Genomic DNA, 21,681 nt, shown 5'->3' with positions numbered 1-21,681 from the left:
AAAAATCACTCAAAATCCAAAACTGTAATACACCCAAATCTTATTCTCATACAAAGGAGAATAATAAAAAAAAACTCTATTTTTTTTTTCTCTAAATGTCTTAGCACACTAAGCTAATCAGAGGACACAAAAATTCTTTTGCCTTTGTGTATCTAACAATAAGTGAGCACCACTGTTTTTATAAAGAGCAAAACTAACTCCTAATCTAATTTAGAGGAGTCTAAGTCCAAGTCCTAATACAAATAGGTCTTGTTTTTTTAAATCCAAATCAAATCTACAAGTCGGGAAAAAAAAAATAAAAAAAATAAAAATAGTGGGCCTCACACATTGATGGGTGAAAGTCACCCTACAGTCCAACACTTTTCCCATTCTCAGATGATGCACTTGCTTCATGGATGACCCTAGAGTCCAACACTTTTCCCATGCTCAGATGATGCACTTGCTTCATGGATGTGTTCCTTTTCCCAATCCTTGTTTCTAATTCTCAACCCATAGATTTCTTCGTGCAAATCTCAGCCATTTAAGGCTTTTTCAGCCTCGAATTTTGCAAGTCCTTTTAAGAAAAAATCCCTTCCCCTCCTGCCATTCGATTAATCTCAGCCATTAAAGCTTCATCCCCCTTACCATCCCCATTTAATGCCCACCAACCAACGCACCTTTTAATACTCCAACATTACTTGTGGTTTTCTATAACATCTTTCTTCTCTCCCAAATACCAAAGACTGTTCTTTATCTTTCTATTTGTTCTCTCACTTGTCCATGATCTGAAACTGTAAAACATTCACCAGGTAATATTCGTTACAGCATGGTGCATATATGCATGGAACGACGCGAGTTGAGACGCAGTGCAACGTTTGGAGAGAAGTGGTATAGTGGTTGAGCAGCATTGCAAGGTTCGTTCCAGGCTTATTTATACCCATGCATCTAGCTTCTTCTTTCTTTCTTTTTTTTCTTTTTTTTTTTTTTAATTATCACATTTAAAAAATTACAAACATAAACAAGACCTAATTGAGCCGAACTGCTAAATTAGGGCTCGCAAGGCATCTTAATCGAGCTCGGGCTCGGATCAAACATTTCGCTAATATTGACTAAAGCTCGAGTTCGAGTCGAATCAAGCCGCTTGTGGACTTGACTCAACTTGAAATGAAGAGTATCATAAGAAAATTGACTTTAATGCAGCAATTTAATTGCAACAAAATAGTAGTTTAATGTATCTAAGTGTCATGTATATCAATTTATGGGGCTAAATAAAAAATTAGTTGTTAGTTGAAAACTTGAAGAGGCCAAAGTACATTTATCCCTTTTTTTAACATTTTTATCTAGTTTCAGAACTTTGATTAATGCACGTGAGTGTTGTATTAAGGTATTTGTAGTTTGAATACTTGTATAATGTATATATGAGTGATTTTTGTTCTCTATCATGCACCCATGCCAAAATTAATTGCAATGAAAAATTAAAAAAATGTAACATAATTTTTTTTTTTCGAGAAAAAGAAAAAATAATACAAAATTATTCACGACTAGTAATGTAGTCGTTACAAATGACTTCTTATCCTCGTAGACTACATAAGTCGCCATGAATAACAAGTTATCCATGACGACTTTATAAGTCGTCGCGAATAACATTTCATGATGAAGCAACAACGACGACTTTACAGTGAAGAACTGTCGTTGCTAAAAGTCATTTGCGACGACATTTACATTTTAACAATCGACTTTGTTACTTTTAATAACCAAATTTCTTGTCGTGTTTCCAATTCATCATGACAATTAAAGCATCATTAGCTGTCCATAATGATGTTTTTCATTAGTGCACCAAACATACCAAAATTGATTGTGACATCATCTTCAGCACAACACCTTATATCTACGAACGATTAGTCTCCACCAATAAACAACTTGTCGACATCTACAAGAAATCTCATCCACCTAGTCCATTTGTTAACGATGTTTTCTGCAAACTCAAGTTGGTTTCGCCGCCTAAAGTTTAAAAGGAGATGTTAGTATATTACTTTTGTTATATTATCATATTATATCTTGATTACGTAATTAATTAATTAATATATTTCCTTTCTTGTTCATGCTATTATACGTGCAGTTTCATTCAACTGTATATCGGGCTTATATATTAATATATTTTATATGTCCGGCCAACAGTTTTTTAGCAAAGTAAAGCAAAACTCATAATAAATTGAAGTCCTGTTATACAAAAATATTTTATCGTTTTCTACTTGACCAACAATGGTGCTTTCTAAATGGGGCCATTTGCTTTCTGATTTAACAGGTTACCGGCCAACTATAATAACAGTTACTAGCTAGCTCAGTAGTCTCCCCAATTCTACTGTGTGGAGGATTTTACGATGACAAACTCCTCCGCAGTGTCCAACAACAGACTACAGGGCAAGGTAGCCATAATCACCGGCGGTGCAAGAGGCATAGGCGAGGCCACGGCGCGCCTTTTTGCCGAACATGGCACACGCATGGTCGTGATCGCCGATATCCAAGACCAACTGGGTCACCAAGTAGCCACATCCATTGGCACAGACAAGTGCAACTACGTGCATTGTGATGTTACCGACGAAGACCAAGTCAAAACCATGGTGGAATCTACCGTCCAGAAACATGGCCAGCTCGACATCATGTTCAGCAATGCTGGGATCCTAAGTTCCTCCGACCAGACAGTCCTTGAGCTTGACTTTGCACAGTTGGACCGACTGTTTGCTGTCAATGCGCGTGGCATGGCCTTGTGCGTGAAACACGCGGCGCGTGTGATGGTCGAAGGGAGCGAGAAGCGGAGTATCGTGTGCACAGGGAGCGTGACCGGTTGTCACGGTGCGCCGAGGAGCACCGATTATTGCATGTCAAAGCACGCGGTGGTGGGCCTGGTTCGGTCTGCCAGCGTTCAGCTTGGGGTGCACGGGATTAGGGTGAACTGCGTGTCTCCGGGTGGACTCGCAACGCCGTTGACCACCCAGGCGCTAGGGAGGAGCGTGGAGGAGGTTGAGAAGGTGTATGAGAAATACAGGAGGTTGAAAGGGGTTGCGCTGGAGGTGAAGGACGTGGCAGATGCTGTGCTGTTCCTTGCGTGCAATGAGTTCGTGACTGGACATGATCTCCTGGTGGACGGTGGCTTCGTGTCTCCGTAGGTTGTTAATGTTTTTTAAATGGTATTTCTTGTTTGAAAAAGTGTTATAACGTTACATAAATATTAAAATAAAAAATATTAAAATAATTGTGTGTTTTATGTTTTGAGTTGTTTGTTATTATTTTTGTTTTAAAAATTAAAAATAGAAAGGAAAAGAAAAGAGTGTTATCAAACAAAAAGCTTATATATCTTTTGTGTTGAGAATAGAATTAGATTCTATGAATAATTGAAAATCACTATCTAAATAGCTCACCAATAAAAAATGATGCAACAATAAGAGAGTAATGTTAAAGGTCACATTTTCATCTCACAACAATTAAATTTACCTACCAAATTTGTTGTTTAATTTCTTTTTTTATCATTAAGATATTGTAATGGGAGTTTGTAAAAAGTTTAGAATCACTATAAAAAAAAAAAAAGTATATTTAAATCTTCTTCTTTTTTTTCTTTGCGTTCACGTGAAACACGGGGAAAAGTGTATGTATCAAAGTTTTTTTTTTCTTCGGATGTCAGTACTTTCTGGGCGTTAATTTTTATACGCTAAGAAATGGGTGTTCAATTTTTTGAAATCTAAATTCAATTATAATTTATTGCACAAATTCCGATGCAAAATAAAGTTGAAAAATATGTTTGGATGATTTAACTTTCTGATACAAAATTAAAAAAAGTAGCATAAAATTTGATTTGTTTTTGAAAATTTGCAAATACCAATAAATAGCAATAAAATTTGTTTTTGAAAAATAATGTACCCAAACATCCCATAATTCTCTGACATTTTTTAATATAAGTCAAGAATTAAAAATGACACATGAACTAATTCTTGGCGTTTTATTATATACGTCAACAAATGGAATGACACGTGGATTATTCCTCACCGCCTCCCTCTCTCTATCCTCGACGCCACCGCTTGTCCCACCTCTACGCCGCCTGCCCCTCCCCACTCCCCCCCCCCCCCCCCCCCCCTCCTCCCTTCTCTAGGTAGGGCTGAGCATGGGGCGGGGGGGGGGGGCGGGGATGCCCTTTTTTTGGCCCCGCCCTGCAGGGGTGCGGGTTTCCCAAAGGAAACCCGCAACCCGCAAAAATCCCCATGCACCCGCATGGGGCGGGTGGGGATGGGGTGGGGTTGAGGGGCGGGGATCCCCGCGGGTATGCGGGGATCCCCATGGGTGTAGAACACCTAAAAAAAAAAAAAAAAAATGGTGCAGGAAGAAAAAGAAAAGAAAATATATGAGAGGGGGGTGATTCTGTGAAGAAGAAGAGAAGAAGAATGGTGCAGAAAGAATAAGAATAATCTGGAAGAAAAAGAAAATATATGAGAGGGGGGCTATGAATTTGTGAAGAAGAAGAGAAAAATAAGGAAGAAGAGAAGAAGAATGGTGCAGGAAGAAGAAGAAAAATCTGGGAGAAAAAGAAAAAGAAAATATATGAGAGGGGGGGGGGGGACTGTGAATCTGTGAAGAATAAGAAAAAAATAAGGAAGAAGAGAAGAAGAATGGTGCAAGAAGAAGAAGAAAAATCTGGAAGAAAAAGAAAAAGAAAATATATGAGAGGGTGGTTGTGAATCTGTGAAGAAGAAGAGAAAAAGAAGGAAGAAGAGAAGAAGAGAAGAAGAAGAATCTAGAAGAAAAGGAAAATATATGAGGGGGGGGGGCGCGGGGAGGGGCGGGGCGGGGCGGGGATCCGGGGAAAAAAAGAGATTAAACCCGCGCCCCGCCCCGCCCCGCACGGGTTGGTTAAAATCCAACCCGTACCCGTAAAAAAAAAAAATCAAAAACCGCAATTTTAGGGGCGGGGAGGGGCGGGGAGTGCGGGTTGGGGCGGGTTTGCGGGTTTTTGCTCACCCCTATCTCTAGGTATATTGACATGGAAAAGTTCTCTCTCGTAACTCTGTTTTGGTAAACACTAATTCCTCTCTCTCAAGTCTCAAGTCTGAAATCTTACATCTTCTCTATATCTTGCTTCAAATGTTATTGAATAATTAGAAGATTAACATTGTTTGAAATGCCCGTATATAGCATGATTTCGGTTGATGTTAGAAATTTAAGATGAAAAACTGAAAATCCCCCTTGTTTATTCACCCAAAAAAAAAAAATTAAAAAATGATGATTGTTGGAATTAATTAATTAATTTTGGCGCCACCGATGACTTTTGGTCTGCCTTTTGAGCCATTTGTAATTAATTCAGCATTTGTATCCAATATGACCTTTCGACCTCCCCAAAAGCCCACCTTTGACACCACACACATCATAAACACTGAAATCTGTCCTGAGGTTGTGATTGGATTGGATCATATCCGGCCACCAGGAACAAGTGGAAGGTAGAGAGAGAGAGAGAGAGTGAGAGAGAGAAGGGTGGGGGATCTGAGAAATGGGCATGCAATTAAGGACTAGCTGCTGTCATATTCATCAAAATAGTTCATTGATACCGCCATCGTTGCGTTCAATTTCTCCAGCAATTTCATCGCTAATCAACACCCATTTCGTTCGAAACAAAGCACTTGTTTTAGAAAGGCGTCTTGGTTTCAATCAAACTGATGGGAGAAGTATAATTAGCAGCAAAGGAAGAAGAAGAAGAGCAGAACATGGGGTGGTGGCATCATCAAGCAACGTGGCCGCACCGGCACCATTCTGGGACGATTGGAAACCTGGGAAGCGCCCTGCGGCTCCTTCCCTCAGCGATGTCCTCTGGCCTTCTGCAGGGGCATTCGCAGCAATGGCGATATTGGGGAAGTTGGATCAGGTTTTGGCCCCAAAAGGGATTTCAATGACAATTGCACCTTTGGGGGCTGTTTCTGCCGTTCTCCTCGCCACTCCCTCCTCTCCCGCTGCCCGGGTATCTCTCTCTCTCTCTCTCTCTGTCTCTTGGGGCTGTGTCGAAACAGCCCACAATGACCTTAATGGGCTGACGTTGATCAATGGCTCGGCCCATATAAATTTTGGATAGAATCGTGCTTCGATGGACCCTCCTGACACGTGTACAAGTTGACAAAATTGTTTATATTGTCGACCTTCTAGGGGCCGCTCTGGCCCAAAAGTAAAGCTCACTGGGCTTAGAGCTTCTTCCACCCGACCTACAGAAATTTTTTGTTTTGTTTGAGGGTACATTTGAAAAAAAAAAAAAAAATGGTAGTTTGAAATCGTGGAAAGTCAACTACTCACCTTGTTAGGGGTTGTATTGTGTGTAGAGTTTAGATTGTGTCTAAATTTAGGTACAAGACTATATAGATAACCTTAATTCAATTTTTTTAACTAAACGAGTTTGAACTTCTCAATCTTAATACGTTAATTTCGTGTTAGTTTATGTCAGATTTGCTGGTCGTGCAAAAAGATTTTAACTCTAAATATCGGGTTAGGATCGTGTCGAAACATAACTCGACCCATTTAACTAAACAAGTGAGAACTCTCATACTAGTCTACTAATTTTGTGTCGTGTTGAGCTCATACCAGCTTCGTAGGTCATGTAAAAAATCATTTATCCCCTTACTTGTTTGTAGACATTTTGAGTTTGAACTTTATAAAGCATTTATTCATCTAATAATAATAATAATAATAATAATAATTCACCTAACAGAAACGAAAGGGCATCACTTGAACTTAACCCCCTGCAATTTCAGCCATGTTTTGTCAACAATATTCTTAGTACCATTGGCTGTGTTAAATTTTTCATCTACATGACAAGAACTTACATCAAGTAGTATCAAATTTTGCAGAAGTACAATATGTTCATGGCTCAAATTGGCTGTGCCGCCATTGGTGTTCTGGCATTCTCTATGTTTGGGCCTGGATGGCTTGCTAGGAGCATTGCCCTGGCCGCTTCCATTGCCTTCATGATCTACACGGGTGCCACTCACCCACCAGGTAATTAATGCCCTCAAATAGCTTTACTCTTGTCCTCTCCATTGTTGCTGGCTTCCTAAGAAACCCACATGGCCACATCCGGTACTAAAATGCAAGTTTGTACAATCAAAATGTAGCTGCAAGCTTGCCTATTCTGTTCATTGATGGAGCTAAGTTGCACCACTTGAATTTTTGGTTTGCTTTGTTCCCTAGCGCTACTGGATGCTTCCTTCTTTGTTTGATTGTAAGTTCTTTTTCTTTCCCTTACAAATTTCATTTAATTTCCAAAGGGTGTTAGCAAAAGAAACCAAAAATCTCGAGGAAGAATAAAAAACTCATGGATTCCAAATAAAATTTTCTCAACTGACATAACATTCCTGCTGATATCAGCTAATAGATGATTATTCTGAAGAAAACTCATTATTGAGTCCTGACCATGTTGAAAAAGGAATTACCAATCAAAGTAAATACTGAGTTTCACTATTTTCTGCTTTAATTATTCTGGTAATCACTTGAGGTTATTCTTCCTTCAAGATGCTCAAGACACGTACTATGTTAGCAAAATTCTTTGGCTTCCATATATATGTTACTAACAAGTCTGATTTTTCTTCTTTCATTTCTACTGCTACAGCAAGAGATGGTGTTATACTTGAAGAACAACTTCAAATTTTGATCTGTAAATAATTTCATAGCATATTGTCCACATTCTTGTTCCAAAGAGTGGCCTCCTAGAGAGGAAAATGGAAGCTTGGGCAGGCATCAATTTACACAAAATGATGTTATATGATTGTATAGAGGTTGCAACCTTTATCTTTAAGAAGGCTGCGATTAAGATCACTGGGGGATTTAAGTCCTCCATGGGGGATGATATGACAAACACACTTACACATGAATCTCTGGTGAATTTTTGTGTATGCATATTAAAATTGTGTCTGTGGCTTTTTTTTATGTCAGATTCTGCTGGGGTTCCACGCCATTAATACTTTTATGGGCTATACAGAGCACTTGTGAGATGAATTAAGCTAAACTCTAAAGCCCGATTAAGGATCTTGAAGTTGCTTACTCATGCTTCCTAACCTTTCTTTGTCTTTATTCTTCACTATTATACTATTATTATGCATGTGCTCTAGTAGGTCATTGTCTTGCAACAACTTTGATCACTTGTAAAGTGATAATAGAATAACTTAATTTGCAAAAAAATAATAATAAAAAAAAAGCTCCATTGGTCCCTTAAGGTATGAACTTTTATCAAAGCGCTCCCTTAGGTTCACAAGTTATCAACTTATTCCTAAAGTTGAAGCGGTTATCATATAGTTTTTTCCGTTTACTTTCTGTTAATTTTTTTACGATGACATTATTAATATTTTTTAAAATAAAATACAAAATAAAAAATAAATCAACTTTGTAGTTTTTAGGGGTGATCAGATCATCCCATATTAGCGGTGGCGACTAAACCACCATCTCATATTCTGCTAAAAGAGGTTGTCAAACCCCCCCTTCCCAAGCTTAGGGGTGGTTAGGCCACCCTCTCTAGACAATCAAATTCAGTGGTGTTTAAATGATATATGGGTTTTTAGATGATACATCATTTAAATGACATATAAACATATCTATTCAGTGGTGTTTAAATCGTGTGTTTTCGTATTTATTTGATTTGGTGTGATTTTCTGATGTGTCTATTTTTTATTGAAGGGCACAAAAGACTTGGTTTGTATCAAGTCCTTATAGAAGTTATTTTCATTCGTTTGACTTAGTACATTTACACATAACGGCCGACTTAGACGCAAGAATATTCATGATGGAAGTGTGTGTTAGTTTTAAGGTAAAGAAAGAAGGTAGAATCGATGTCCAAAGAACAAAAATTGGGTGAATTCTTGAAACTAAAATTATGTTAAAACATCACTTATCCCAAAAACTTAAGCTAATAGGAAATGAAGTATCTAATAATTTAATTTATATTCTCACGCTCCCCATTTAAAATTATGTTAAATCGCAATTTTTCTCAAAAGCTTAAGCTAATAGGAACGGATTAATCAAATCATTTAATTTATATTCTAACACTATTCCTTAATAGGTGAGACATAACATATGAAATATTTAATTGAAATATGAGATGAATGACAGAGACAAAGTTCAAACTCAAAACCTTTGTTTTAATACTATATTAAACCATTACTTCTTCTACAAACTTAGAGCTAATATAAATGGATGAATTTAAATATTTAATTATATTATAACAAATTATAGTACATTTTTCTCTCTTATTTAGGCATGTCACTTTGGGCATACAAAGGAATTTCGAGAGGGTTTTTTTTTTTTTTTTTTTTTTTAAATAAAAATATTAACAAACAATTCAAAATACTCAAAATTATTCTCACAAATCAGAATACTTTAAAATAAAAGAAAAAAAAAATTCTAAAAACCATTCAGAAAAGGAATCTCTCTCATATAATTGACCAGACAGAAGGCCCCAAATTCTAGAGCATTGCATTTATTTCTTTCTCTTATATTGATGTAAGTTTTTATTATATACGTTGCTTTTTTCTTTTTCTTTTTCTTTTTTTTTTTTTAATACCAATAACAGCCTGAAAGGGAGACTACAAAAGATGAGAATTAGAGAAGAATCGGTCATTTATAAACAAGAATATTTTTATAATTTCACATGATGTAAAAATATAAAAATACTTCTGTGCATAAAGAATCGGCTCCTCTCCGGCCTATCGAAAATAACAAATAGGGTGAAGAATCTAGTGTGAGTTAAGCTTGTGTTGAGTCACTCCAACTTTTGTCTAAAATAAATAAATAATTAAATAAAGAAAAGGGTTAAATAATTTTTTAATATCTGAATTTTAGAAACTTTATTTTTTGGTAACTAAATTTCAATTTGCATCATAGATGGTATTTCTGTTTTGGAAAAAGACTAAATCAGTACCTCAGTCAAGTTTTTCGTCCAAAAACTAACGGCTCGCCACGTCACCACCACTTAGCATCACTAGGAACACAATTTTTGTCTCTTACGACATGTCAGCACCCACGTAATTGTCAAATTACTGGCATCTTTAAAAATTGAAAATAAAAATTGAAAATAAAATTTAATCGTCGGACAAGCTTAGGCAACTTGCAACCTCCGAGTCAACTACTAATAAAGGTCGGTTGTCAGTTGTCAGTTGTCACAAGTTTTTATAATTTATTAATTTTATTTCGATTTTGAATATATATATATATATATATCACAAATGATCTTATATGCTCAATTTCAACACATAAAATCTCATGAAACAGTTTAAAATTATTCAGAGAAGAACCGTAAACATTAAAAAAAAAAAAAGTATCTCAAGCTTTCTTAATAGCAAAGTTTCCTTCAATTTATTGATATATGTTATTCTTAATTGAAAAAGTTTGAGAGTTGAAAATCTTAGTTGATAAAAGTTGTTCCCAAATGTTTAAATTTTTAGAATAAAAAATAATTTAACATTGTATCGAACAATGTTCTGAGTCCAAATAATGATTCTAAAATGAATAAATTAAATAATTTAACTTATTATTTTTTTATATTGAAACTTTTGTGACAATTGATACTTTAACAATAATAATAATAATAACAAAAAAGAAGTTACAGAATAGACGGGCATGTATTGCATAACTTCTCTCTTTTTTTGAAGAGAAATAGTATATATTACACACTGTAATTTTGCCAAACACTTTACTGTATTTTTAAAATTTACCTTTTTCAATCTCATATTTTAAAATTTCACTTATTGAAATTAGAAATCCAAATGAACCCAAAACAAGGCCTTATATTTTAATAGAATGTCTAAGGCATTGCATTTTTATATTTAAAATATCTAGAGAGTTAAATAGAAATTTTAATAGAAAATTGACATTCATTTCTCATATCCCACCTCATAAATAGAAAATCAGTATTTATTTTTTTGTCATAAATAAATCCACTCTCATAGCTTTGAAAATTTTAAACACTTCTATATAGTTAGTCCATAATTTTCTTCTTTTTTTTTTTTTTTTCTTCTAATAATCAACGTCCATCCAAGTCATTGTTTTTGTTTTTGTTTTTGTTTTCCATTGTTAAATCCAACAAATCAACAATGGAGGGGTCGAGCGTTTCCATTAGGCCATGATAATTTGGCCAGATGGCCACTTGTAAGTGGACCCACCGGAAGAAACCGTACACGTGTGACATGAGATTGATCTTATCAACGGACAGAAGCGTGGCGTCACCATCAAAGACTCTTCCTTACCCCTGCCACGGGGCCCCACTCCCACAGATCCCTCCATTCTATCATTTCTATGCTTATCTGTATCCTCTCTCTCGAAAGCGAATAAATTTTTATTTTAAAAAATATATATCAATATTAGCATGTGGTGGGGCCGTAGCTTATTTTGACCTGATTATCCGCCAATGAGGGTTCAGATCTGGAGCCACGTTGCAGTTGACGTCTACGTCGTGGGGCCCCGCACAAGTTTTTGATTCCAAGGGGTGCGTTTGGTGGACCTTGTCTTGATGGTGATGCTTTGTTTGACGAGCCTATTCGATCTAGCCGCACACGTGGTGCGCATCTGTTGAACTCCCATCAACCCGGCGTCGTAATGGTCGGCAGGAAATCTGGAAAAGAGCCTCGTGCTTTGGGAAGAGAGGACACCTTGCACTTTTGAGTGGTTGTAACTTTCTATGCAATATGCCGCAAAGGAAGGTAGTGGCCTTCAAAGAAAGGGAAGCTTTATGGGAATGAACTTTTAGTTGCATATATATCTTTAAAAAAAAAAAAAAAAACTTTTAGTTGCATTTATAAAATGAGACCTTCTTTCCTCGGATATTTGTGAGTCCTTTAAATTTAACCTAAAATTTTTATACAAATTAGTTTGATAAATGCATTAGGATTTGGCTTCCCATAAATACGATAGTGTTCGAAGATGATCTTATTTACTTTTGAATCAGGGTTCTTTATAATTATTTTTTTAAATTTGAGAGAATTTGGATAGATGATTATAAAATATTACTTATGAGACTCACCTGACCGGATAAGTGGTTAAATAGCCAATTTTTTATTTGATTAGGTAGGTCCCATAAATGTTCTCTCATAATCACATGCCCGAATTCTCTTAAATTCAGACAAATAATTGTAAATGACCCTAATTCCCTACCCTTTTCGGCTAATAAGAAGTGCCGAGAAGTTTGTAGAGGAATTTCATGAAGAGTCACGAAGGGTGAGAAGGAATGCTGAGCAAAATTGAGACATAATAATTCTTTAATTGGGATGTAGCCATAGGTAAATTAAGAAAGACTATGGGTGTGGGCATAATTGATAGAGACCATGAGGTGAATGTTTTGGCAACTGTGTTCCACAAAACCCTTTATAGTTGACCCAACAATAGTTCCCAACAATAGTTGAAGGATATGGGGCATGGAAGACTCCGGAACTTGGTTAAGATTTGGGTATTCATAATATCTTACTAGAGAGTGATGAGTAATGCATTGGAGATGGTACAAGTGTTGCGGAAGGAATGAAAACCTAAAAGTCCGTATGGGCAATTGATTGATGATGCGAAGACGATGTTCCAAAGTCTTCAATCGTGGTATGCGAGGCACGCCAAGATCGTCTAGTGAAAGCAGCAACTAGCAGTAATTGGAGCAAATATGGATAAAAAACTATCGTGTATTTATTCATGATATTGTACTTGTTAAATGTTGGTAATTCATATTTAAAGCTACTCTGTAAAAGATTAACAAAGAAACAAATAAATAAAATAGATAACAAAATATCACGTATGTAATTCTAATTCAAGTTACATATTTTAAAATATTAGTGCTACACATATTTTCAAGTGTTTACTCTTAAGTATTTACTCTTCGACGTAGCAGTAAAAATTATTTTGGATGAAATAACAAATGAAAGTACATGAATTATCCAATTGTGAATTTCACTTCTACGTTAAAAAGTGAGCACTTAAAAGTATGTGTAGTATTTCTTATTTTAAAATGTTTTAATTGAAAAAAAGTTTAGAGGGAGAGTTATTGTTTGGGTTGAGACATACCTTTCAATGGTCAATTACATTCATAAATCTATTAAACATGACAAAGATGTTTGACAATGTATACTCATATACATTGCCCCATTTTGCCAAATTACAAACATGATGAAATAATTTTGACTTATTATTTTCCTCTACAAGCTTCATTTCGAGCAAGACTTCTCTTTAATTGTTAATTCATACGACTTTTGACATACGTGAGAGTTCACATTTTACAAAAAATATATATAATATGTAACGGATCATATTACAGTGACTAACGCGATAAGTCTTATATAAACTACAACGTCACTACGTCAGCTTATAGACATAATAAATGTTACGTGATGGTCTAAATTTTAATGACTAAAGCCTGATGTGACAATCCAATATGAACGGTCATACGAGTTTATAAAAAGCTTATTATATTAAAATTTGTAGTATTCCTAAAACACTCATTTACCCATTTCTAAAGCTTTCTATGATATTATCAAATTTCTTCTACCAAAATTTCAAACAGATAATTTGGCTAAGATAATGGCCCCGGCTCATTTTTAACAAATAACCAAAAACATTGTATATTTATTATAATCTAGAAATTACTTTTAAGGTCATATCAGAATTTTTTATTTTTTTCAAAAATTAAAAAATAATACAGTAAAAGCATTTTATGTTCTCCAGATGATAAGCAAGAACATCACCATCACCATCACCATGGACTTCGATAGTTCGATGGGTTTGCATTTGCAATACTTTTTTTTTTTTTTTTTTTTTTTTTTTTTTTGAGAAAACATTTGCAATACTTAAAAGAAATGTTGATTGATGTGATGACGTATGCATTTTCCTACGATTTTTTTTGGAAATTTAAAAAGCAAAGAGACGCTGACATTTTGCTGAATTCGACAAAATAGCATCTCTTTTTCTATTCTCGGATTTGGAGTATTATAGAGCAGTTTTATATATATATATATATATTTTACGAAAATATTATTACTTCCATTTTATTTATTTATTTTTAAATATATATGGAATATAATTCACCGTACAAATATAAGTCAGGGTGCAGATTATTTTACTTTTTATCAATTCGTGTGAAATTTGGACTTTCACCAACCCTCCCTCGTCCATTTCTATAATATCAATTTAAATCTTATCATGCAATTCTGTCATGGAGGAAAACCAAGAAAAAAGAATCCTACGTTGGGAGAGAAATTAAAGAAGAAAACAAAATGTGATTGCCTCCTAATTACTAATTAGTCATCTTGAAGTTGACACCCACAACACAAATTGCTTCAATTAGTGTAGAAATTAATTTACGATATAATAATGCATGAAGAGAAAAGGGGGAAGCACATATAAGAAAAAGAGACAAATTCTTGACTTTAAAAGGCTTACGTTCACTATTGATAAATGCACTATAATTAAGGTTACGTCTTCATCTTATTAACTTGCTTATAGTTGTATTTATATTTATAATTTTATAGCTAAAGTAAGATAATAAAACATCTATAGTAAATACTAAACAATGAAAATGACATCAACACAATATTAAAAAAAATACATCCTATATTCTAACGTGTTTCTTAAACTCAAGGTGAAAGCTCGAGTTTAGGAAGACAAATAATTGACCTTTTATCAAATTTTTTTTTTTTTGGGAATAAGGCGGATTTGGTTTTAGTGGAACAACTTGGTTTTGATTATCCAACATAGTTTCATATGTTGTTGAGTAATTCTTATTGAGATTTTTCAAATGTCAAATTTCTTTCTCTAGAATAAGATCGATGTCACAAAAGGTCCAAAAGGAGTTGAGTCCACTAATGATAAAAGAAAAAAGTTCATCATCTGCAACAGGACTTCCAGCAATAGCCAATTTGTCAGCAAGCGACTTTGTGGCATGAATAAACTAATTAACCATGGTTTTTTTGGACCTTGGAGAAGATTTTGTAATGACATATTTTTAATGATTTATTCGTGATCACGCCAATGAAGCAAAGTGGGTGGCTACTACTGTCCAAACTTGTCGAGAAGTAGTCAAACCTATAACTTTTTCAAACATAGTGAGGATGAACCAACTTAACAGATATTAGTAGGGTTGAAAATGCATATGCAATTATTACTTTAAGATATCTACATTTGCGTTGATATTATGTTTATTAAATATGGTTATTATCCGCTATCCACATATAAGGTAATGAGCGTTTTGAGCCTCGAAACGAGGCTTTTTGCTTCCACTTCATGGCGTTAGAGATGCCACACACACCCCATTTAGATGCAACACATAGAGTGTTACGATTCATGAAGCATTCTTTAAAATTCAGCCACAAGTAACATCCAACTACACGCATTCTGACATTATGTGATGCCAATTAATTACATAATTAACTATTTCTTATGTAAAAGTAGGAAAAATTATGTAAAAATTCATTCGAGAAATAAACATATTTCTTATCTTCTTTGTTCTATATATCCTTGGTTTTTACACAATCAATTACATAATTAACTACACTTTAAGATAAATACATATCTCTAATTACTTCAGTTGAATGAGGTTGTGGTTGCGTGAACTGCTGTTCCATAGTTAACACAATAATCTCCACAAAAAATTAATATTATACCCAGATTACACTCGTACCAAAATAACAATGTCAACTCTCAAGCTTTTACATTAATATAAACCAGATATTAAAATAATAATAAATAAAAAATTAATTAAGAATTGCAGGGTATCAAACTGGATCACGGCTTAGATACACCATTTTCAACTTTCAAATCTTATCACCTTGTCAACGAGGAACAGAAAAAAAAAAAAAATAATAATAAAAATAAATAAATCCTATTTTCATAGAAAGAAAAAACAAAATGTGATTTTGCTAAGTAATCATGAAGTTGACCCCCAATACACAAAAAGAAAGCACCACCAGTATTAATTGATGCTTCAATAACTTCCACAAGAAATATATATATCTACAGATCATACTCAGCAAAAATATTGAAGTCAACTCTTTTGTGCAGGCAAAGCTCTTACACACTTTAGACCAGATGCAGCTACTCACTATTTGAAAATTTATGGACGGACTATTTTCATTTAAATGTGTACAAATAAACACTATGGAAAAGCTAGGCATTCAATTGAACCTTGTTTTAATATGACCAGATTAATTCGATTTCATTGTTTAGCGTAAATAAAGTAACGAAATATTATTTGTAAAATAACAATTTAAAATATATAATATCATCGAGCTATATTTTATGTTTAGACTTTGTTTACATATTTTTCAAATAAACTTGGATTTGTTTATTTTGTGATAATTCATATTTAATTTTTTTTTTATTATGAAATGAACTATTTACATTATATCTTACAATTTTAAGCATTCCAATCTTGAGTTTTTGCAAGTAGATTTTATAGTATATCTACATATAGTGCATGTGTGATTTTTAAAAATAGTGCATTTAATAATAATAATTTAAAAATATGTAATTTAAAAAATTAATTTTTAAAAATTCAGTTAAATGTTTAACAAAATTACAATTTGCTCTTAATCTTTAAAATCACTTTTAATATATAATCCGACTGGTTTTGTTTATGGCCCCGATTATCAACTGAAACCACCGGGACAAAAAGGATGGAAATTTAGTGAAGGTGGTGTTAGTTCACCAGCAACTTTCTTTCCCCATAGAATTTTTTTTTTTTTTTAAAAAAAAAAAGAATTTCAGATCAAAAAAAAAAATCTACAGCAACTTTTTTTTTATTTTTTATTTAATTACATTCCGAAGCAAAAAAGAATTTCATTGAACACAAAGATTCAAAGAAGCCCGGCACAAACAAAAATCACAAAAGAGGCAAAACCCACCACCCCATGCTCGAATTTATTGCTTTGCTTACATAGTTACATGAACATCTACCTCCATTACCATGCTCTAAACCAAAACAGAGGAAACATATATATATAGATAGATAGATAGATATATTTTTATATATACCACAGATCGATAACTCAGTAAGACCAGGACCAAAACGCATGATCTTCAACAGGGAATCCAAAATGACACGAATTTTCAGGCGGGTCGGAGTAATCAACATCCTCCAGCTTTGGAAAGGTGTATGGAGGCAATAGGCTCTTGCTCAAATTATCCTCCTCATCTTGAGATAGATCCGACTGGTCAGGTTCAAAAACATGCGAAGAATCGCCAGGGTCTAGCAGTGAAGAATGAACCCCATCAGTGTAATGTGGGCTGTCTGAATCAAATATATCACTTTTCACTGAACTAATCTCTTCATGCTTGCAACCTACTGTTGACACTTTGGATACTTCTTCACCCTCAGAAACCGATTCAGCAGCAACCGGATTTTGCAGATGTTCCTGGGATGATGATGACTTCTTGGTCTCAGAAGGTTCAAAGCTTCCACTCTCTTTCTCTCTGACGAGCAGCTTGTCCGTGAGAAGAACAACCTGCGAAAATTAAAAAACAAAGCAAACAAATTCATGTGTCTCCAAATCCCAATACAATTCAAAAGAAAAGGTGGTGAATCGTGGAGTACTATGTTTACCTCTGCTTTCAGTTCATTCCTCTCCTTGAGGAGGTTGTCATAGTCGGCCTTGAGGCTGTCATAGCTAGCTTGCAAAACTTCGTAATCCTTCTCAAGCTGTTTGGTCTTCCACCGAGCCCGGCGGTTCTGAAACCAAATGGCAACCTGACGAGGCTGCAAGCTAAGGTCCTTTGCGAGCTGGGTTTTCCTTTCGGGTTCAAGCTTGTTATCCACCTCGAAACTTTTCTCCAGAAACTGGACTTGGTCGACGGTTAGCCGTCTCTTCTTCTCAGGTTGTTGAAAATAGTCATCCAAGTCCTCGTCTCCATTGTCTTCGTGATCATACGAGCGGAAAAAAGGCCTGTTTGATCCGTTTCCTCCACGAACACCTTCAAAGCTCAACATAGATCTTGAACCTGAAACAGGACCATACCACACTTCAATAAAAAAGCAAAAAAAAAAAAAAAAAAAAAAAAAAAAAAAACCAAATTTACTCAATCCCTAAAACAAAACAAAAAAAAATAATTGTAAACCAATTCTTGAATGGCTAGCATAGCATTTTAACATTTGATGTCCAAATATTTGGAATTCTGGAGAATCCTGGCAAAATTCTCTTCTTGCGTGTTCTTTCTTTGTTTACGATATAAACATAGTTGGGTTGTTTGAATCTATAAGAAAGAAAGTAAAATAAAAATTACCCCACATCAAGTAATTAGCAATTGGATTACAAAGCCAACATAAGGCTGATCAGTAAAACCATATATCCACCACTATCAAAACTTAATAGAAAAACAGTCATATGAATGCAATTCTATGATATTATCAATTGGCCATGACGAAAGTGAAATCCTTTCATGTAGTCAAAGCAAAATTAGAGGCAAATATATCGAATTCAAGACTAGAAAATCCCCCATAACACCATATTAGTAGTAGTTCATTAAAAAAAAAAAACGACAAAGCAGGAAGAGAGAGTATACCAAGGAAAGAAGGGGAAGACCCAGAAACGAAAAGAGAATCAAGAGGCTCAGAAGCGCAAGAAGCCTTTTGATTCTGAAACAAAACACTCAAACTGGAACCACCACTACTAGCACTGTTATAGACCCTTCCACCCGCCATAATATTTTCTAAGACCCGATCAGTTTTTTCTCATCTGGGTTAGGCTAATCAAACGGCACTGTTTTCGTGCAAGAATCTAAGGCTTGTGGCGGAAGAAGCTGGTGATGATGATCTCAGTGATGTGGGAAGTATGGGAGCACCGGCTGCTCACACCCATCACTCAGAATAAGGAAAAAAAAATCAAATAAAACAGAGGATTTTGACCACGGTTTGGGAAGAAAGTGAAACAGAGTTGGAGAGGAAGTAGTATCTAGTTGCAGACTTGCAGTCTCAGAGCAGAGCAGAGCAAGAGAGAAGAGTCACTTTTCTCTGAAAGCAGAGCCTGATGGGGGTATAAGCAGAGGGTGGAAATGGTTAAAAGTACTATGATGCCCCTCCTGGCTAGAGGGAGACTTGTGCTATTTTTATAATTTTTCTTTTTTCCATGATGAAAGAGGCATAGAATAATAGGAATTTTGAAACTTGCAAGCTTCAACCAAAGCTAAAACCATCAAAGTCTACATGGAATACTCTGTTGTTTCACCATGAAAGGTTTTGAATCAATAAACTTAAACGTCACTTGACATGACTTTACTAAAACAAAATGAAAGATAACCGAGCTTTCATATCATAATCCTTTTCCTATTGTCAGAAATTTTATTTGTATTTATTTTATAATATTATTTAAAATTTTAATTCTTACAATTATATAAAAACAAAAAATTAAAAGAAAAAACGATTTTTTTTTTAATTTCATTTTTTCATTTTTTTAAAAATATATATATTTTTTAATTTCTTTTCAAATTTATAAAGACATTTTTGTCTTATTTAAAAAACTTCATGGTCATTTTACTTTTCTTTTTGATGATCTTAGTGACAATTTTTTTTTTATTTTTTATTTTTTTATTTTTTTATTTTGTAGTTTAAGGGGGTTGAGATACAATTAGTTATTTGGGAATGAATATTAACAATTAGATGGTAGTTTGGAGAGCATATATGTACTTTTTCTCTATATATTAATATATTTGTGAAATAATCTAAACCATGAATCAATTATTTTTTATTTTACTTGAAATTGAGATAATCCTATTTCCTAGCTTTTATGGCTCTTTTTGTCTTTCTTTTTTTTTTTCCTTTTCTTATCGGTGGTAATTTTGTCGTTTATTATATTTTATTTTTTGTATAAGAAGGGACCTCAATTGTAGTTTGGAAGGACATTACATAAATTAAAAATTTAATAAGAACATTAAAAATTATTTTTTAGTTACAAAAGGTATATATACTTTCTCCTTTAAATTTTTATGCCGACAAGCTTAACATGAGTATAAGAATTATCGTAAAGCATATATATATATATATACATACATTTTAAACGTGTGTTTTTAAACAAAAATTCAAAAATAAAATATGTTTAAAAAAGATAAAAATATAAACACGAAAAGAGGACCTGATTTTAAAAAGGTTAAAACTATAATTTTATTAAAATGTTTAATTTTTTTTTTTTTTTAATTCACGTTCTCATTGACTTTATCTTAACATTGTTATTTTTTTTTTAAAAAAAAAAAAATCGCTAGACCAAATGGAGACTAAATCCATATTACTTTTCTATCTTAACAATATATAGTAGATTTTGGCTAATTTTTTTTTTTTTTTTTTTTTTTTTTTTTTTTTTCTAGTAAGATTAACCTATGAAATAAATATAGAGAGGCTGATACAAAAGGGGGGTAAAATTGATAAGTGCGAGAGAGTATGGCCGTATCTGTGCATGACAACGAGGCGAAGAGAGAGAGAGAGAGAGATAGGGGAAAAGAAGACAAAGGAATCCTGTCCAATCAGTCGCTTTCGGAGGTGAGCGAGGGGCGTGGCCATTGGCTAAGCTCGAGAATTAAGTACCGACAGATCATCACCGTCTCCCTGACTCGGTCACCGCCGTTTGGGGCTCACGCGCGGCTCGGCTTCCAACACGTCGGGTCCCCATTGGCTCACACCCCATGTACCGTGGGCCCATCCTTGTCCAATCAGCATTTTAAAATTTTTGTTTGGTCTCACCTGAGAGTTGCTTGGATATACATAAAGTATTGTATATTCTTTTTCTCCCATTAATGTAATGGGTGGACATAAAGAATGAGTCAAATAGTATATGAAACTATTTCAAACGGTGAAATGATACTCGAGGACGTTTTATCGTTTCTTAGTAGACTTTTATAATAAAAAAAATAATTTTTTTAATAAAAAGAATAAAATAATTTTATTTAAATGAAGAGTGACGAGCAGAGTAAGTTATTTTACCCCTGTTTATCACTAATCAAACGTTTGGGAGTCTCTTTCTTTTTCTTTTTTAAATATATATATTTTAATGTGACGTAGAGGTAAAATTATATTTTGCATTTTAAATTTAAAACGAAACTTCTAACAAACACGACCCAATTTGGTTTTTTTGTAGAGTTATTCTAAAATTTGCATTATACAGATAATTGGAAGTTGACTGTTAACAAAATTTAAAATATAATATGTCAATCGATATAAAATAAGTATGAATTATTAGTATTACTCTTTTAACATTATTTTCACTATTCTACTAACTACCTCTTAATAAAAAACACAGGAGGATAAAGATTAGAGACCCCTTTAAATGTAATTTGGGGAGGAGACGGAAGAAGAGAACGTATAATGCAATATAGAGACTCAAACTTGGGTTACTATTGTGGGTGGGTACTTTATGAAGGACGCGACATGAGAGTTATAATAGGATTGTTGCACTGAGGATTGAGATCGGGTGCAATTAATTGATCGTATTGCATATAATAAGGACAGTTAATGTAAGAGGATAAGTGAGCTCTGCATACCAGTCGAGGTATGCGAGGCTTACTTATTCTCCCACATTAATTGTCTGTATTGCATGCAATAAATATTGATGATTTTCTCCCAATTTTAGAATTAATATAGGGAACCGAAAAATGTGTGCATGTGAAATTGCCCGTCCCCTCTTCTTTTCATAATTAGAGTATGAAAAACAATGGTCCAAAGCTACAAGGACAAAGGTCCCC

At 34.2% G+C, this 21,681-nt stretch overlaps 3 protein-coding genes across 3 annotated transcripts; 2 read left to right on the top strand and 1 right to left on the bottom strand.

Moving 5' to 3' along the window:
• The first annotated feature begins 715 nt into the window (after positions 1 to 715).
• LOC133876494 ((-)-isopiperitenol/(-)-carveol dehydrogenase, mitochondrial-like) lies at positions 716 to 3,219 on the top strand. Its single transcript, XM_062314784.1, has 2 exons — positions 716 to 893; positions 2,285 to 3,219. Exon 2 carries the CDS (start codon positions 2,361 to 2,363, stop codon positions 3,144 to 3,146), a length of 786 nt encoding a protein of 261 aa, XP_062170768.1. The 5' UTR covers positions 716 to 893; positions 2,285 to 2,360; the 3' UTR covers positions 3,147 to 3,219.
• Positions 3,220 to 5,390: 2,171 nt separating this feature from the next.
• On the top strand, positions 5,391 to 8,043 carry LOC133876501 (uncharacterized). The gene is made up of 4 exons (XM_062314791.1): positions 5,391 to 5,977; positions 6,855 to 7,002; positions 7,119 to 7,225; positions 7,613 to 8,043. The coding sequence occupies exons 1-4, from the start codon at positions 5,513 to 5,515 to the stop codon at positions 7,652 to 7,654; spliced, it is 762 nt and encodes a 253-aa protein (XP_062170775.1). The 5' UTR covers positions 5,391 to 5,512; the 3' UTR covers positions 7,655 to 8,043.
• An 8,797-nt stretch (positions 8,044 to 16,840) lies between these two features.
• LOC133875193 (homeobox-leucine zipper protein HAT5-like) lies at positions 16,841 to 18,953 on the bottom strand. Its single transcript, XM_062313226.1, has 3 exons — positions 18,517 to 18,953; positions 17,561 to 17,955; positions 16,841 to 17,462 (listed from the first exon to the last, which is right to left on the bottom strand). The coding sequence occupies exons 1-3, from the start codon at positions 18,653 to 18,655 to the stop codon at positions 17,007 to 17,009; spliced, it is 990 nt and encodes a 329-aa protein (XP_062169210.1). The 5' UTR covers positions 18,656 to 18,953; the 3' UTR covers positions 16,841 to 17,006.
• Positions 18,954 to 21,681: the final 2,728 nt, after the last annotated feature.

This window comes from Alnus glutinosa, chromosome 8 (assembly GCF_958979055.1).
Source record: "Alnus glutinosa chromosome 8, dhAlnGlut1.1, whole genome shotgun sequence".
Lineage (NCBI taxonomy): Eukaryota > Viridiplantae > Streptophyta > Magnoliopsida > Fagales > Betulaceae > Alnus > Alnus glutinosa.
The sequence above is the reverse complement of the archived record's forward strand: the minus strand, read 5'-3'. Positions and strand labels throughout refer to the sequence as shown.

Bases quoted from the DNA above. Each gene is read 5' to 3' on its own strand.
- LOC133876501 (XM_062314791.1), top strand. From the start codon at position 5,513: ATGGGCATGCAATTAAGGACTAGCTGCTGTCATATTCATCAAAATAGT. The intron at 5,978-6,854 runs GTATCTCTCTCT...CAAATTTTGCAG, and splicing joins CCTCCTCTCCCGCTGCCCGG to AAGTACAATATGTTCATGGC. The intron at 7,226-7,612 runs GTAAGTTCTTTT...CTACTGCTACAG, and splicing joins GCTTCCTTCTTTGTTTGATT to CAAGAGATGGTGTTATACTT.
- LOC133875193 (XM_062313226.1), bottom strand. From the start codon at position 18,655: ATGGCGGGTGGAAGGGTCTATAACAGTGCTAGTAGTGGTGGTTCCAGT. The intron at 17,956-18,516 runs GTATACTCTCTC...GTCCTGTTTCAG, and splicing joins GTCTTCCCCTTCTTTCCTTG to GTTCAAGATCTATGTTGAGC. The intron at 17,463-17,560 runs GTAAACATAGTA...TAATTTTCGCAG, and splicing joins GGAATGAACTGAAAGCAGAG to GTTGTTCTTCTCACGGACAA.
- LOC133876494 (XM_062314784.1), top strand. From the start codon at position 2,361: ATGACAAACTCCTCCGCAGTGTCCAACAACAGACTACAGGGCAAGGTA.